The sequence below is a fragment of the Vigna umbellata genome, chromosome 1, assembly GCF_029865625.1.
Source record: "Vigna umbellata cultivar VRB3 chromosome 1, Vumbellata_1.0, whole genome shotgun sequence".
In the NCBI taxonomy this organism is placed as follows: domain Eukaryota; kingdom Viridiplantae; phylum Streptophyta; class Magnoliopsida; order Fabales; family Fabaceae; genus Vigna; species Vigna umbellata.
Window position 1 is genome coordinate 85,443,101 of NC_142165.1, and position 17,850 is coordinate 85,460,950.

The 17,850-nt window shown below is 31.8% G+C and overlaps 1 protein-coding gene across 10 annotated transcripts; it reads right to left on the minus strand.

Moving 5' to 3' along the window:
- Positions 1-356: 356 nt before the first annotated feature.
- On the minus strand, positions 357-16,653 carry LOC124844671 (uncharacterized). Of its 10 annotated transcripts, XR_015783688.1 has the most exons (7): positions 16,421-16,649; positions 16,171-16,313; positions 15,245-15,328; positions 15,040-15,127; positions 7,445-7,544; positions 2,540-2,712; positions 357-770 (listed from the first exon to the last, which is right to left on the minus strand). XR_015783688.1 is itself a non-coding variant. In XM_088104545.1 (4 exons), exons 1-4 carry the CDS (start codon positions 16,636-16,638, stop codon positions 762-764), a joined length of 276 nt encoding a protein of 91 aa, XP_087960671.1. In that variant the 5' UTR covers positions 16,639-16,653; the 3' UTR covers positions 357-761. The 10 variants fall into 10 exon arrangements, 3 of the variants coding, with proteins under 3 accessions (XP_087960671.1, XP_087960670.1, XP_087960672.1); XR_015783683.1 differs by lacking the exons at positions 357-770; positions 16,171-16,313 and adding an exon at positions 849-1,528 and having other exon boundaries at positions 16,544-16,653; XR_015783689.1 differs by lacking the exons at positions 357-770; positions 2,540-2,712 and adding an exon at positions 849-1,540 and having other exon boundaries at positions 16,421-16,648.
- Between the last annotated feature and the right edge of the window lie 1,197 nt (positions 16,654-17,850).

Genomic DNA, 17,850 nt, shown 5'->3' on the forward strand with positions numbered 1-17,850 from the left:
AATATATCACAAGTTTAAATCTGAGCTGTGAATGCTCCATTAATGTGGAGAGAGAAAGAGAAAGATTGTTGAATATAATGGGGAGGTGTAGGGTATTTTTGGAATAAAAGAAAATAGTGGGGAGGTGTAGAGTATTTTTGGAATAAAAGAAAATAATGGGGAGGTGCATGAGCACTTGGGGTGGTGGAGGGAGCAACACCTTTACTTCAACCTTGAGCCCATTGTTTAAAAAGAATGTTATTCTTTGTTTAATCATTTTAGAGGTTCCCGTTTTTTGTTGGAAGTTTGAAATTAGTCCTTTAAATTTTTTTTTATCTCAAAGTTCCTAATTTTGAAAAATTGAAGTAATGCACCCCTTACAGTTAAATTGATTGAACGACATTAAAAAAAATAGTGATGTGGCTTAATGAACAATAATGTGGAATCAAATCACTCAAATCAATGAACAATAGAAACTAGAAACCTTAGCCACATCATCATCTTCAACCTCAAATCAGAAACCCTAGCCACACCAAACTACCATGACACTACCATCAAACCATGTTGTCAACCACCAGAAACAACATCACAAAACCCTACACCACAACGACGACTATCGTGAAGCACCACCACCTATTGACGCAAAGACCATCACGAGCAATTGCACCTCCTCCATCGCACAACCCAGTCACGACACCACCACATAGCCACAAGGAACTTGCAAGAACGAGCAACTAATAAACACTCCATTGCACCACTCTGAATCCTAATTTGAAGGTCCACTACACAACCTTGCTCCACCATTGCAAAACAAAAACATAAAGAAATAAGATTAATCATCAATTCATCCAATAACAAGCACAAACTACTTTACAAACAAATTGAATGAAAGCATAAATACATATTCAAGAAGTAGAAGTATAGAGAATTAGAATTGATTACATCCATCCTAAATACGAGAGAGTTCAACTACTCATAAAATATTACAATATAGTTCCAGCAACATCTAGACATAAGATTTACAATGAAAGCATCTCTCTCGGGCCTCACAAACTCATTCCTACTCTATTACTACATATTTGATCCTTCACTCAATGCCTAAAATTAGGACATGAGGTTTGTATTTATAAATTGTCTATGGCGGTGCTAAGCTCCAACTTTGGCCTTTGAGTTGCAGAGGCTTTATTCTAAATATTTCCAAACTGCCTTTCTTAGGGCTTAAGTTGTACATTTTGGGCTCAAGTTGTAAAAGATGCATTCCAGATCTTTCCAAAGGTGGGTGCTTAAGGTTTCCTCCTCATGAGAGTTTGCTTATTATAGCCAAAGCCTTATGTTCTGGTGCTCTAGCCTTCAAGATAATTTCTTTGAGAAAGAGTTTTCATAGCTTAGCCTTAGGTGTAGTGTTTGAGGTTTTCCTTTGTAATGAGTTTTCTTGTGTGGCTCAAGCATCAACTCTATAGCTCAGCTACACCTGTGTCAGTTTGTCTGGATTACTTGAATTTCATTCATTTTCTTTATTTTTCCACTTTGACTTTGTTGATATCAAGAACTGCAAAAGAAACTAATATGGGTGAATTAAGCAGAATCTAAACAAGATCAAAACAAGATAACTGCAAAAATTATTTTAAAATTCACTTAAATTGGGCACTAATAAACCTGTCATAAAAGTGGATTATAACAAAGGCCATGGATCCACTTGGCCTAACTAAATCAATCAAATCCCTCTAGACGGGATATGTTACTTATGTCATCGCCAGACAAGTAGTATCATCCCTAATCCCTCCATAAGAGTCTCCTTCAACTCTCACCACCTAGACTATGACACTTTATATGAGTTTGTAAATCTAGTAGAGTATATGATGACTTCTACCCAACACGTATCCCGAGTCAATGAATGACACTAAACTAATAAGGATTAATACTTCTCCCTTAGAAGCACAAACCTATACAAACATACAATTCAATAATTTCCATCTTTCCATTCCATTGCTACACTTTCATACTCATAACAATATCACAATTTCATAAAACATATCTCTTAGAACCAATTATTCCGATCCATACATTCCTTTACATCATCATATAAACTAAATTCATATTAATTAATTATCAATTTACATTACCAAATGGGTAAAAATCGTCACAAGAAATAGTCAAAGAACAACCTATCACACATAACTCATTCATCACACCACATCATACATATCACACATTGTCATATAATCTTAAATCATTACACCATGTCATACTGATGCATTTTACCTCAATCCAAACTCATCTCATAACATAATTCACATATTATTTATTTCAAATTACATGTTAATAATTCATAATTCATTTTCTATTATATTAGCTTAACATTCAATTCCATTAATTACATCAAAACTGCGAGATGCATTATTTTACCCACAGACCTTTAATAAAAGATTCTAAAATTCAAAGTGAAGAACCATGTGTTTAGGACCAACTGTTAAAATTTTAGCCCAACCCAATGACTAATGAAACAAGAATACAACCTTTTTCGAGATGACTCAGAATAGGAAAACAGGGTAGTGCCTACCGTTAGGTAAGTGGTGCTTGGAGTTACTCCCCCTCTCCCTACCCTCCTTCCCCCTTGGAAAACACTGGTTTCAAAGTGTCTGGCGGTCTAGAAGTGGCGCCCAGCACAATTCCAACAAGTCAGGGAGCTCATTGACTTTGTTACGCCCAACAACACTATAGGGGTGTCTATCACTGCATTAGAAGTTGAAACTTTCTCTAAGTTTTAATTGATCAAAATGACTCTTTGTGAGTTATTCGAAGATCTAATATACTTTATAAGATTATATAATATAACTATGTTTTAACTCAAGAAGCACCAATTTCATCAATCAAATGTCTCTTATAGAATCTTTATCAACAAACATAACCAATAATTTTAAAGTAAAAAATACACCCTCTAGTTCCAATTGAAACAGACTAACTCATATTTAAAGAAATCATACCACCTTAAATAGATTACATATTTCATGCATACATGCTCATCATTGGAATTCAAACACCATATCACTCATCATAACAAATCAATTCATAGTTCAGATTCAATCAATCAAATTCACATTCTCAACCAACCAAGTCATACATAACATCAAATCCAATTTAACCTAAATCACTCTTTCACCACAATTTTATACTAAGACACCATCGAATTTTAATAACTAACTTCCCTTACCTGTTTAAGAGCATAACACAATATCATTTGGCTCTTAACACCCTATCCATAAAGAAGGTGATATATGCAAAAGGAAAGCTCATATCAAATGATCTGATCCTACATCATACATTTTAATTGAACAAAGATTCATTAGAGTTTCTAGACCAGACATACAACCCCTAACCCTAAACGACTGTAAGAAAGAGCAAAAAGGAAACTTACCTTATTAGACAAACTAATTAGATATAAAGATGAATTTTACATCGAGGAATTCTATGACATACTTCAATCTTCAAACAGATGAAGGATGAAGCCAAAAATATAGAAAGAAGGTAGAAGAGAGGTTTAGAAAAAAGTTCAGAGATAATAGATTTTATAAAATAAATTTATGTTAAAATAAAACCTATGCATAGTTTTAACTTTTATTATTAAAATATTTTAGTGTCATAATTTTAAAATCACCATTACTCTTGGACATTTTTTAAGATTCTCGCCTATATTATGTAATATTTGATTTCTATGTTATGTTATTTTGTTTGAATTTTTTATTTTTTTATTTTTATTTTATTTTCTTTTCCGTCCATAAAAATAAATTATTATTTTAATATAGTAGATGTAAAAAAAATGTATGGAGGGAAATAGAAAATATAAATAATAGTGTTACAAGTTTGGAAAGACATATTAATTTTATGTGTAGTATGTTGGTTGTCAACACATATTGATGTTTAAGTGATGAATTTCATAAAGTATTTTTTTATCATAAATATGCAAAGAATCTTGCATCCAGGAAAATTGTCCACATCAAGAGGTATTTGGTGAATCTAAATTACACTTATATCCACACCTAACATATTAGGGCTTGAATCAATTTGTCTATTAAAATTATACTTGTTGCGAATATTTGACTAAGGTATTTTACTCCAATTTGAAAGTGGTTAATTTGATCATACGTGTACTGAAGTTTACAGAATACAAATTAGAATTAAACCTCAAGATTGGTTGAATGTGGCCAATCTAATATTAAGGTTAAAAGCTTTCCATTTAAGACATAAAAGGAACTTAACTACGGTCAAAATTTGACTTTAAGTGTCAAAGGCAATGTTAAAAACATTAGTATTCGGTTCAGAGAATAATTCATTTATTTGAAGAATTTGTAAATTTTTTAAATTAAAATTATTTGTTTTGACTAGAAAATTAAAAAAAAAAGTTGATAAATTTTAAGAAGTATTTTAAATAATTAAAATAATAAAATTTGAAATTAACTAAAAAAAGAAAAAAATTGAAATTTTATAAGTTGTGGAATTTCTCATTTAATCAGGATGAAAAAAGTCCACAAGTATAAAAAATCTACTCATATCGACTTTTGACTCGAACCAAATCGTCTTGACATTCGAGTTGAATTAATTGGACCTTCAATCAAAGTTAGCTTGTCTCGATCTTCTGTCTGGCTGACCCAACTTGACCTTCTGCCTAAGTTGATTAAGCTACACCTTCCGTCCAAGCTTGATCTTTAACCCAGACCTACTGAGTTTGACTTTTGGTCTATGACAGTTTTACTCGACCTTCATCCTATTCCAAATCATCTAGATAGTCAACTTGTCTTGATCTTTAGCGAAGGCCCAGTCTACTCAGTCAAGGTTGACTTTTCTTGATCTTTGACTAAGGTTGACTAGTTTCAACCTATGTATATGGTCGATTAGTCTCAACCTTTGACCAGGATCGACTAGTCTTAACCTATGACCATAACAAATTTAACTAGATTTTTTGTTATGAACTGACTCAACTCAACTTTATGCCCTTATCGACTTAGCTCAACCTTTTGACTCAAACTGACTTAACTCAACTTTCAGTATTGAAGGTTGAGTCGATTTGGTTTAAGATGAAAAATGAGCAGAGTCAACCATGTTTGAGCATCTAGTCGAGTTGACTTGAACCAAAAGTGAAGACAAGCCGACTCAAATCGAAGATGAAACTATATTAATTTGATCCAAAGATTAAGCCAAATATTTTTAAAATAGATAATTGTCTTGAGAAATTAGTCTACTTTATCTAAAAAAAATTAAAATTCAAAATATTTTAATTACTCTATCCAAACAAACTATTTAAAGAATAAAAAAATTAATTATAAATAATTTAAATATCATGAAATTATTAAAATTCTTTATCGAAATAGAGTAGTTTCATGGTTGAGGGTAGACTTTTACATTATGCATATATTAATGTTTTCTGTCCGAAGATAACAATTATATTTAGTTGTTTCAAAAAAATATTTTTACACCTTGGACCTTGGGAAGTAACATTCAAATTAACAGACAACATATAGTGTAACACACGGAAAAGTGCAAGATTAACGAGATCAATTCCATACACTACTTTAATTACTTGTATTTTGGAACATCGTGATAATGCAACACATGTCCAATTGGTTAAATAAAATATATATTGAAAAAATGTGAATGAAATAATATTAGCAATTTTTTAGTAACATGATAGAGATAAGTAAGATTTAATTTAAAAAACTCTAAGGCTCTGTTCGTTTAAAAATATTTCCTATTCAAAGTGATAGAGAAAGACAAATTTGTAAAGAAATACGGTGCTTGTTTGTAAAGATTTGATATTGAATTAAAATATGGATTTACAAATCAGTTCCCTCCATCTGGCGGATGAGAGGATATTTGTGGGAGGTAAAAGTATCCCTATTTAATAATTTCCAACGTGTAAATGGGGAATAAGAATATTAATTATTTAATAATTTTCAATGCGCAACTGTGAAATAAGAATATTAATTATTTAATAATTTCTAATTTACAATTACTTATTTATTTAATAATAATAATAGTTCTAAATAGATATTTTTTTAATTATTTAATAAGGCAAATAAATTCTATAATGTTTCAGTTTAACCTATTTAAAACCTAATCTTCTTTGTGTCAAATCCTGATCAATACATTTTTCATTAAGTAAAGTAACCAGATCAGTCATGACTCGAGTTTGAGTGACAATTTCTTGGATCACCTCTCCATTTCATTTCTATAGAGATTTATCTAAATATACTTTTACAAATAGCCTATTAATAAAAGATATCTAAGATAAAGAATTAAATATATCTTTTTTTCGAAAATCATATAAAACATTTCTATATAAGAAACATAGTTTCATATAAAGTATAATATATCCATAACATTTGTTGAAAATAATATTTTACGATATTTTAATAAAATATAAAATAAAATATTTTGTAATTTAGTTTAAAAATTAAATATAATTTCTTTATAATAGTTTGAGGAAAAAAACATCCAAGCCATAAATAAAATTAGTTAACAGCATAGAACCAGGAAGAAAAGTGCATGTGACAGAATCTTTACGACTATGCTTTCACACAACCATCACAGAAATGCGATGTTTGCGAATATAGAGTCAGAATATCACAGAAAATAATCTCGTATTCTACTAAAAATATTAACCAATTAAAATATTTAATTTTTTTTCATTCAAACATAACAAAGAATACTTAAATATTTATAAATATATTTTATTGTTCTATACTATTATAATTAAAATAATAAATTTTAGATTATTTTATTATGTATTTTATGTTAAAATTAAAAAAAATATATTATTATCCATGTCAATCAATTTCATAACAACTTTTTAAACTTTTTTTTTTCATTTCTTACAATTTTTCTATTAATCCAAATAACCTAATATTAATTAGTTTCCTCCTCAAAATCGACTCGTTTCCACCTCTACAACCCTAACATATTACAATTACTGGATAAAACCCTAAAGCTTGGTTGCGCCTACTACTCACTTTAAAACTACTAGATATATACAAAAATGATTATATATACCAATCCATATCTTTTTACCATGCTCTACTGTGACGAATTATTTCAGAGAACGGTTATAATTCTGACTTCTTTTTTTTCCTTTGAAGTAACTCCCTTATTGAATTGGACTCAACTCCAAAATTGTAAAATAACCCAAAATACCAACTCTACTGTGATGGCCATTTTTTATGAGGTGAGGGTTGAAATCAAGATATTCAACAGTGACCATCATATCATCATAAATCTTCTGTATTCATGCCAACAAAATCATCATGTGATACTTCACTACCAATGTCACTTACTTCGTCAATGTCATCATCGTATGTAGTTCTTCTGACTTTGGACCAGCCAACAAAATGTGGTCTTATGTAGCATAAGCATAATAATTAACTAGAGAAACTGTTAAGATCAAATCAGATAAATTCAGGTGAATAAAACCAACCTTCCACTTTTCTTCAATAAACATGGATCAAACGGAAAGAACATGTTAGAGTCTATCCATCCTGCCATAAGCCTTGGAAAGATCAGACTCCAGCACGTCACTGAAAACAAATGATTCCGATGCCATGAAAAGTTGAGAAATTCAACTACTACAGTAGGCAAACACACCTACTAGATAAATTCATATCAATCTTCAAAGTTTTATTTAAGACAGGAAGCACGATGTATATCAACTAGGGCTGGACATAATTCAACAAATTGTATTAAACTATAGTTATCCGTACTATATTATATAAGGCCTTATAAAATATAACCAAAAAGTGTGTATACGTGGCAGCATAGGATAGGTTGAGCAAAATTAGTAAAGTAAAAAGACTTAATCTCCTTAAAAAAAAAAGAAACCACATCTAAATTGTGCTTCAGAATAACGATCTCCCTTTTCTTTCAAGCACTCTCTCTTTTCTTCCTTGCCACTCTCTCTATTCCAACTCCAAAATCTAACCATTTGTTTCCCGAATTGAAGCTACCTAGACCTTCAGGACTCCAAGAGCTACCGATTGATTTTCCGTTTTCTCCAACCGGTAAGAAAACCCCCTTTCTCGTGTGCCCTAGGGTTGTAAGCATGCGATTGAACTTGTTGCATGCAACCCATTTCGTTTTCTTCCATAATGTAGCTTCTATTTGGTTCTAAGATTCGTTTTCCATCATCAATTGATGATTTATAGGTGATTCTAACATTTTGAGAGTGCAAGCAAGTGGTCTATGGTTCCTACTTGAGCTTGGTTGGCTACATTAGACGTTAGGGAAGCTGGGGTTTTTGTGTTGTTCAGTGAAATTCTTGAATTTGCATGCACTCTATCACTATATCTACTAAATCTAACTCATGCAAATTCAAGAATTTCACAGAACAGCACAAAAACCCCAGCTTCCCTTACCTCTAGCGTAGATAACCAAGCTCAAGTAGGAACCCTAGACCACTTGCTTGCACTCCCAAAATGTTAGAATCACCTATAAATCATCAATTGATGATGGAAAACGAATCTTAGAACCAAATAGAAGCTAGATTATGGAAGAAAACGAAATGGGTTGCATGCAACAAGTTCAATCGCATGCTTACAACCCTAGGGCACACGAGAAAGGGGGTTTTCTTACCGGTTGGAGAAAACGGAAAATCAATCGGTAGAAACGTAGCTCTTAGAGTCCTGAAAGTCTAGGTAGCTTCAATTCGGGAAACAAATGGTTAGATTTTGGAGTTGGAATAAAGAGAGTGGCAAAAAGGAAGGAAGAAAAGAGAGAGTGCTTGAAAGAAAAGAAGTAACGTTCTTCTGAAGCACAATTTAGATGTGGTTTCTTTTCTTTTAAGGAGATTAAGTCTTTTTACTTTACTAATTTTGCTCAACCTATCCTATGCTGCCACGGGTACACACTTTTTGGTTATATTTTATAAGGCCTTACATTCATGTAATGTATGAGTTGTTTTTATGACATGGTTGATGTTGTATGATGGTGTATGGGTTTGATATGCGACAATATAATAAGAATGCACTTGAATGACTATGAAAGTTTATGTTTGATGAATCAAAGTGGTTTATGAGGTACATTATTGTGTAATTTATTAACAACCGAGACTAGGAGTGGACAAAATTAACTAAATTGAATTGTTAAAACTTGTACTGAATCAATAAATAGTTCGTCTATTTCTTGTTTTCCCAAATCCTATTGAACTGCACCAATTTTAAATTGAACTATGATAATAATAATTCAGACCAACCTGAAATTTCTCACTACATTCTTCTAACTTTCCTTTTATTTTTTATTTTTTAATTTTTAACAACAATAATTTTAACTTTTATCTTAAATTATTGAATTCCAACAAAAACATGTTAATGAGAATATAATTCTTGAATATAATATTACAAAGTAAAACTTAAAATATTTTATCATTTTTGAAAGCTTAAAATATATAAATTCACCTTGCTCAAATTTATCTTATTTGGGATCCTCATAAAAAAATATAGAGAAAGGTGTTCCTTTCAAACAATCTTGTGTACAAATAAGGGCTAACCACCCTTCCTCTTGCATTGAATCATAGTTTACTTTCCACAAATGTAAAGTATCAAGCTCAAACAACTTTGAATAAAATTCAGGATCATCTCTCAAATATTAATCAAGCTCTGATATATAATCAAATATATGTCCTATAGTTCTTAGGTAGAAACTCATTGCATGAGAATCATCATCTAGTTGGGATTCTTATGGGCTATTTTGAGAACTCTTCTCAAACACCTTGATATAAAGTGTTTTTAAAGATAATAATAATTTTGATTTCAATTCACTGAAAATACTAGATTCAAATATATATTCAATGAAGTAATTAACAAAATCCAACTTACTCAGGATTAAAGTCAACAACAATTAATAATAAGATATTATATTAATTCCATTAGGATTTCACCAATATTTTTCATACTTACCCTTCGTCTTCATTGCCATTAATCTTATGCTCACATCACTATTCTCATAATATTGTCAAATCTTTCTACCAATTCCAAACACTTCATTCATATACATATGACATAAGAAGAACTAAAAATGCATATAGTAGAGTCATAAAACATTTTAGAAAATGATAGAACAACCCTCGCATATTCAAATTCTCTTCTAATGGAAGACTACCATTACTTTTGTCCATTTCATACCAAATTTCTTATCTTGCATATCTAGCAAGACAAAGACATCTTTGTACTTCAAGCTTGTCTTTAACATTAAATAAGTTGAATTCCAACTAGTTTCAATATTAAGACAAACAATACCTTTATAAGAAATTTTTTCTTGCTCAATACATACCTTGAATCTAGCAAATTTGTTGGAGAAGATTTCACATATTTAATTGCACTCCTAATTTTTGAAATTGAATCTTTGATCTCTTTTAAGCTCTCTTCACAGTCAAACTTAATATAAGACAACAACAATGCATATGGACACATTCTCCCTTTAAGACAAGACAGTTACACGATAACATCCTTCTTTTGAGGTACTAGATCCTAATATCATTTGTTGTAGCATTATCCACAGTGATACTAAGGACTCGCTTCAACTCCCAATTATTCAAAAACAAGGCTCAATATGCTTAGCAATGAGCTCTTCTGAATGTCCTATTGTTTGAGAAAAATTCAAAATACTTGAAGAACTTATGTGTCTTAGGTCTTCAAATATTTTAAATTTTTATTTTATTTCAAAATACTGTTTTTATTTTATTTCTAAGTTCTTCAAGTATTTTGAATTTTTCTCAAACAAAAAAACATTCAAGGCAACTCATTGATAAACATGTTGAGATTGAATAATTAGAAGTTGAAGAGAGTCCTTAGTATCACCGTGGATAATGCTACAGCAAATGATGTTGGGGTGTAGTACCTCAAAAAAATAATGTTATCGTGGAACTGTCTTGTCTTAAAGGAAGAATATGTCTATATGTGTTATTGTGCTCATACATTAAGTTTGATTGTGAATGAAGGCTTAAAAGAAATCAAAGATTTAATTTCAAAATTAGAAGTGCAGTTAAATATGTGAAATCTTCTCCAACTAGATTTGCTAGATTCAAGACATGTATTTAACAAAAGAAAATTTCTATAAGATGTTGTTTGTTTTGATATTGAAACTACGTGAAATTCTACTTACCTAATGTTAGAGGCAAACTTGAAGTACAAAGATGCATTTGTCTTCTAGATATGAATGATAAGAAATTTGGTGTTGAAATAACCAAAAGTAATGGTGGTGTTCCATTAGAAGAAGATTGAGAATATGTGAGGTCTATTCTACCATTTTTAAAGATGTTTTATGACTATCATACGCATTTTTTGTTCCTATGTCACCAATCATATGTATATGTGTATATGAAGGATGTGTTTGGAATTGGTAAAAAGATTCGACAATATTCTTAGAGTAATGATGTGAGCATAAGATTGATAACAATGAGAATGAAGGATAAGTATGAAAAATATCAAGAAAATCCTAATGCAATTAATATCTTATTATTGATTGTTGTTGTATTTGACTATAAGAGTAAGTTAGATTTTGTTAATTACTTCATTGACTATACATTTCAATCTAGTATGACCAGTGAATTGAAATAAAAATTATTGTCATATTTAAAAACACTTTATGAACAATAACAAAGTGTTAAGGAGGTTCTTAAAGTAGCCAACAAGAATCTTAACTAGAAGATGAAAATGATCATCCTCATGGCATGAGTTCTACCAAAGAGGTATAGGGTGTATATTTGATTATATATGTAGAGTTTGATAAATATTTAAGAAAGGATCCTGAACCTTATAATAGATTTCCTATCCTTGCAAATACGTTCGAGAGGTGTTAGTCATTTTCATATCTATTGTAACATGTGCATTCAGTATGGGAGGAAAGTTAGTTAGTCCTTACCATAGTTGTCTAATGCCTAAAATAGTGGAAGTAGTTATTTGCATACAAGATTAGTTGAAAAAAACACCTTTATCTACTTTTTGATAAGGACCGATAAATTTGAACAAGATGAATTTATATAACAAATTTATATTTTTCTAAGTATATTTTAAATTTTCAAAAATGATGAAATATTTTATTTTATTTTTGTAGAGATAACCTCTCAAGATGAAGTGGGACCTTCAAGTGCCATTAATTTGAATGATTGAAGATCATTTTGGTTAGGCCTATCAACAAAGATGTAAGGGTGCTTGTTTGCTAGAGTGGACTGAGACATTCACAATTTTTGTTGTCCCTGTATTGTTCTTTGGATTTTAACTTTAAGACAAATGAACTCGCTGAACTGTTTCCTTATTTTAAATGTGTGCTTGGTTTAGTTCATTTAGTTTAAATGTGATCAATCTTAGTCTTATCAGATACATTGAGCGTTAGTTTGAAATTTCTTTTATGACATGTCATTGGCAAAAATTTTGTTCATTATCGAAATCTTAATATTGAATTTTTTTATAGTATAAATATTTACTGATTGATTTGAAAGGGGTAAAGGGCAGGTGTGTCTAGCATAATTTTATCATTAAACTGTCATGTAAGTGTTTTAATTTTCCTCAGCCATCTTGGATGTTTTGATGCAAACTTGGTTGAGATCCCAGTTGAAGTTGAGATCCTTGTCATTATTACTACCATGTGAGAAGTTATTAAATCTTTTAGTGCCATATGTACTTTTTAGTATCTTTTTTTGCCGTGGTGGACTATTGAATATTTTTCTTACTGATGGTTGTGTTAAAATGTGCAGTTTGTTTTTTTCACTTCTAGAAAAATAACAACACTTGAGGAGCTTACATGGGTGACCAAGTTTGTTAGTGTAATATAAACATCTTCCATTCTTTGTATTTCATATTAATTGCCCTTTTTTAACTAGGAAGCATGGTCGCAGTGACTATCAAAGTCGAGATAATTTGATTTATTCATTGTAGAAATTATTTGGTAGTTGTTTTTGGCTATTAAATTAACTGTGTAGTTGGCAATCCATTGAGAATGGTTGTAACTTGTACTGACTTGTCTTCTTATCTTCTGGAGTTCACTTCATGCAAAATCATATGCCCAACCTATAATGATAATTGTAAAATATAGAGCCCGTCTTCTGTTTTGGTCTGGGGTTCTATTGGATAGTTGCCATTCTTCTTTTCAACCTATCTGTATCCGATTGGGGTCATTTAATACGGAACCATAGTAGTTCTAAAAATCTCGGGCTAGTTTTGTTCCCTAATATGATTTTGTAGTCTTAAGAATTATATCCTCTGTAATACCTAAGAATGATATTTCTATTAACATGTTTTGTTAGAATTCAATAATTTCAGATAAAAGCTAAAATTATATTTGTTAAAAATTAAAAAATAAAGGGAAAACTAAAAGAATGCAGCAGAAAATTTAAGGTTGGTATGAATTCTTGTTATATAAACTAGTTCACATCAAATTTAGTGTAATTTGATGGAACAAAAAATAGTTCAGTTCATCTTCAGGTAATTTTGTTCACCCCTAATATCAACCATATTAGATTAGTCATTTCATTATTTTCTTCTTGATGGCAACCTCCTTGAGCTAGGTTGGACCAAAGCTTTGGAGGAAGCAAGGAGATGGTCCCTATGATAGAAATGGTTGCGGAAATGGATGGGAAAAGGCTGATATGATGTGAAAATGATGGTTGTGTGGTGACAGACTCACGGATTTTAGTGATAGGATGATGATGGTGTGTAGTTTGAAGGTTCAAGGAGAGTATTTTCAAGAGGGAGGGGATGATGGAATACCCCTAGTCATGGCCCAAGCATTTTTAAGAAAAAGCTAGAATCATCTATGCAAGGTGAAGCAAACTCTTTCTCATAGGTCATCATGAAGAGTAATGTAGGTTTATTTAGGCCTTGTATTTGACCATGTAGTTTGATTAAGGCCTAAGTAGCATAGGATTTTCCTAAGTTAGATATCCAAACCAAGTGGAAAGTGTGTGTCATGCTTCCATTGGAGAGGATTTGCTTTTTAAAAGGTAGTTGCCACATGACATCCTAGAAGTGGAGAGAATTTCTTTTTGGTAGTGGCCACATGACACTCTAAGAATGGAGAAGATTGTGTTTTGTGAGTGGCCACATGTCCTCCCATAATTGGAGAGGTTAGAAGGCCTCATTTTTTGCCAATGAGAGCAAAGGTGGAAATCATGCTTTTAGGAATAGAAGGAGACACCCTTAGCCTATAAATAAAGTTGTCTCCACCTTGTATTTCATCTTGGAAATTAGTAATGTAATGCTGCCAAATGGTAGCTCATTCTTCCTTGATCAATACTAGAATGAGGCTACAATTTGGCAACATAACATTACTAATTTCCAAGATGAAATACAAGGATGGAGACACCTCTATATATAGGCCAAGGGTGTCTCCAAGATTTGCTCTCAATGGCCAAAAATCAGGCCTTCTACTCTCTCCAATGATGAGAGGACATGTGGTCACTCACAAAACAATCCTCTCCATCCTTAGAGTGTCATGTGGCCACTACTAAAAGTAAATTCTCTCCAATAGTGGAAGGACATGTGGCCACTACCAAAAAGAAATCATCTCCACTCCTAGGGTGCCATGTGGCTAACTTTTAAAAAGCAAATCCTCTCCAATGGAAAATGACACACTTTATACTTGGTTTAGATATCTAACTTAGGGAAAATCCTATCCTACTTAGGCCTTAATACAAGCCTTATCATTTTATACACAAAACCATCTACCCGACATTTATCATTAAAAACCCTGACCATGAAAACTAACAAGTCCCTCACATTTAATGGACTCAATTTATGTTTCCAGATTTTATCCATGGGTATATTATGTAGTTGCAATTTAAGCCTAGGAATGTCCATTGAAGATCTAAAGCGCTCCATGGGTATATTAAGTTGCAATTTAAGCCTAGGAATGTCCATTGAAGATCTAAAGCGAAAACACAGAATATACATAATGGCCTGCTACACCAAAAAAGACATAATGAGCAAGTTAAGAATACTTGGAAGAAAATGATAGTGGCTATAACATGAAAAGGCATCACCTTTACAGCCCTCCCAACAAAAGGTCAAATGTGATAAGACTCACCTGGCACCCTGAATAAAAAACTTGATGTGCTCGTGGGTTCATATCAAAATCACGTAATTTGCAATAAGCATAGCACCAATCAACCAAGCTGAAATCCCAACAAAAGCCCATAAAATCAATTTATAACATATTGTTTATTTTACTACAAAAGAAAATAAACTTTATAGTCATAAATGAACAGTGGATACTAAGGATGTTTCCAAACCTGTGAATGATCGTAGTGACCAATGCAGCGGGAAGGAACTTAGCACGACACAGATAACTAGCAAGATAAGCAACAGAACTCATCCTTCAACCAAAAAAGACAAAACCATTTAAAAGGTGAGTCTCCAATCCTTAAACCAGATGTATGATCACACCAATTACAAAGTCGAAACTATAATACAATAAAAAAAAACGTACAATTACTTGTTCAATAATATAAAATTATTTATGACAAATATATCGACCATTTCAAATTAAACATCATCATTTATCTTTTTTTTTATGTATGTGCAATGTTACCGCTCATCACTTGTACAGATCCTATTCGTTAAAAAATGATGAGCCACAAATCACAAATCAACAACTCAGTCAAATAAGAACATCATAAAAAACTTACACATACCATGTTTATTGTAAAAAAACTGAAAATGAGATTCCAAACAACAATTACTCACCACTTCACTCTGTTTCAAACTTTGTTCAACTACAAAGTATGAAAATAAACATATCCACCAATCATTCACCAATTACCTGATATTTAACCCTAACTATAACAAAAAAATATGGATTATAAGTATCCTACGACAAAACAATGAAACAAAGAAATCAATGTAAGGAAGGAAATGGAAGACAAAATCAAGGAAATGGAAGCCATTGCACCAATGCCAGTTTGAAATTTTCGTAGCCACGGTGGAGAAAAAAAACTCCCTCATCAACAACCAAAAAATAATTAGAAATTAATTTTAAAAAAGTCACATAGAGTTAAAATATCATTTCTGTGTGAATTAACTAAATATTTTCTAGGGAGTATGTAGAAGAAACTTGGCCTCTTCCATTTGTCAATGATGCATAATTACGCACGGGTAATACAAAATAACACAGTCATTTTAAATTGTTCTTCGTATGTATGTGAGTTACCAAGCTTACCTTTGTGACTGCAACAACTACACCTTTGAAGTGACTAACAAACTGTGAATCACTGTAACCACCTTTCTCCACTACGGAAAATTCTTTCGTGTTACTCACCCGAACCCTCACCATGCTCTTCCAAAACCCAAACCCTAACAGACCTACCACAAAAACAAAAAATGGTAATCCCAAAATGCATAAACACACGACACGTAGAATAAATTGAAAACCACAAAACGCAAATATAAATCAAACGGGGAACGCTTACAGAAGCGCGTTGGCAACGCTGAGAAAAAAAAATCGAAGCTGTGTTAACTATAGATATGGTAGCAAAACGACGGCGTTGCGAAAAAAGAAGGAAGCGCGGGGACGCAGTGTGGGCTGCTGTTACCTCTTCCTGGTGGTGAAGAGTTTGACAATTGCAGCTAGGAAGAGGGAACGGCAACAGAGCTTGGAGAGAAGAGAAGCTCGCATTTGCACACGCATCCCTCGTTGGTTTTTGTTTTCTTCTATTACTTTTCGAGCCAATTGGGCTTTCGTGAATACTATTGGGCCGTTGTACAAAACATGCAGAGAAAATGTTTGGGTGTTGCTCCCTCCACCCCCACACATCTCTTCCTCTACCTCCCCTTTACTATTTTGCCCCTTCCTCCACCTTTCCTTTACTATTTTGTCCCTCAGTAAAATTTTATTTTTAAAATTGTTGTTTTTTAATTTTATTCATTTATAACATATTTCACTGATAACCTACGTAGTTTCTTGTATGAGTAAAATATTTTTCTACAAAGCTTGGTGATCGTGAAAAGAATTATCAAACAATCTTCTTCTTGTTCTCGGTGCAGTACGTGGTGCAGTGCGTTTATGGTGTAGTGTCCTTGTCGTGGTTCCTCTCCAGGTACGTAGTCATAATCCTTCCAATAATCCTAAACCCTAAATCCTTCCCATACTTCCAATAATCCTTTTAATATCCAAGCCTATAATCCTTGCATGAGCCGCAAAACGTAGTAAAATAAAAACGAAACGTAAAAGGAACACTGCCTATGGACGGATGACATCCTTCAACGGATGTCGACATCCGTTTAAGGAAAAACGGATGTCGACATCCGTTTAAGGCAAAACGGATGTCGACATCCGTTTTGCCTTCAACGGATGTTGACATCCGTTGAAGAATGGCAGTTTCGTTTTTATTTTATTTGTTTATTTTATTTACAGTAATTTATATTTAAATTTATAATTTTAAATGTTATATATGGTTAGTTTTTAAACGTAATAATTTTGTTAAAATATGAATTTGTTAAAATATGAATTTGTTATAGGTGGAGAAGAAGCTTAACGGAAGAGAGAAAGGTAAACGAAAATGGAAGAGAGGAAGAGGTGCAGAGGGAAGTAAATCAGAAGTTTTAAATAAATTAAAATATTAAAATAATAAAAATAAAAAATTTTAACTTTTGAGGATATAATTGTCATTTTAGAAGGATATAATTGGCATTTTAGAAAATTGGGGAGGTGGAGGAAGAGACGTGTGGGGGTGGACGGAGTAACACCCGTTTTTGTTTTTATTTGTTTACTTTTATGTTTTAATTAACTAATTTATGCTAAATAAATGTATAGTTTATACCGTTAAAGTTTATCCATATTAAAGTTTAATTTATGCATTAATGAAATAAATGGAATTTCTCTTTTTTAATGTTTACATTT

Bases quoted from the DNA above. Each gene is read 5' to 3' on its own strand.
- LOC124844671 (XM_088104544.1), bottom strand. From the start codon at position 16,638: ATGCGTGTGCAAATGCGAGCTTCTCTTCTCTCCAAGCTCTGTTGCCGT. The intron at 15,329-16,543 runs GTAACAGCAGCC...TTTTGGTTGAAG, and splicing joins CTCTTCACCACCAGGAAGAG to GATGAGTTCTGTTGCTTATC. The intron at 1,529-15,039 runs GTGAGTCTTATC...TTTCTTTTGCAG, and splicing joins TTTTTTATTCAGGGTGCCAG to TTCTTGATATCAACAAAGTC.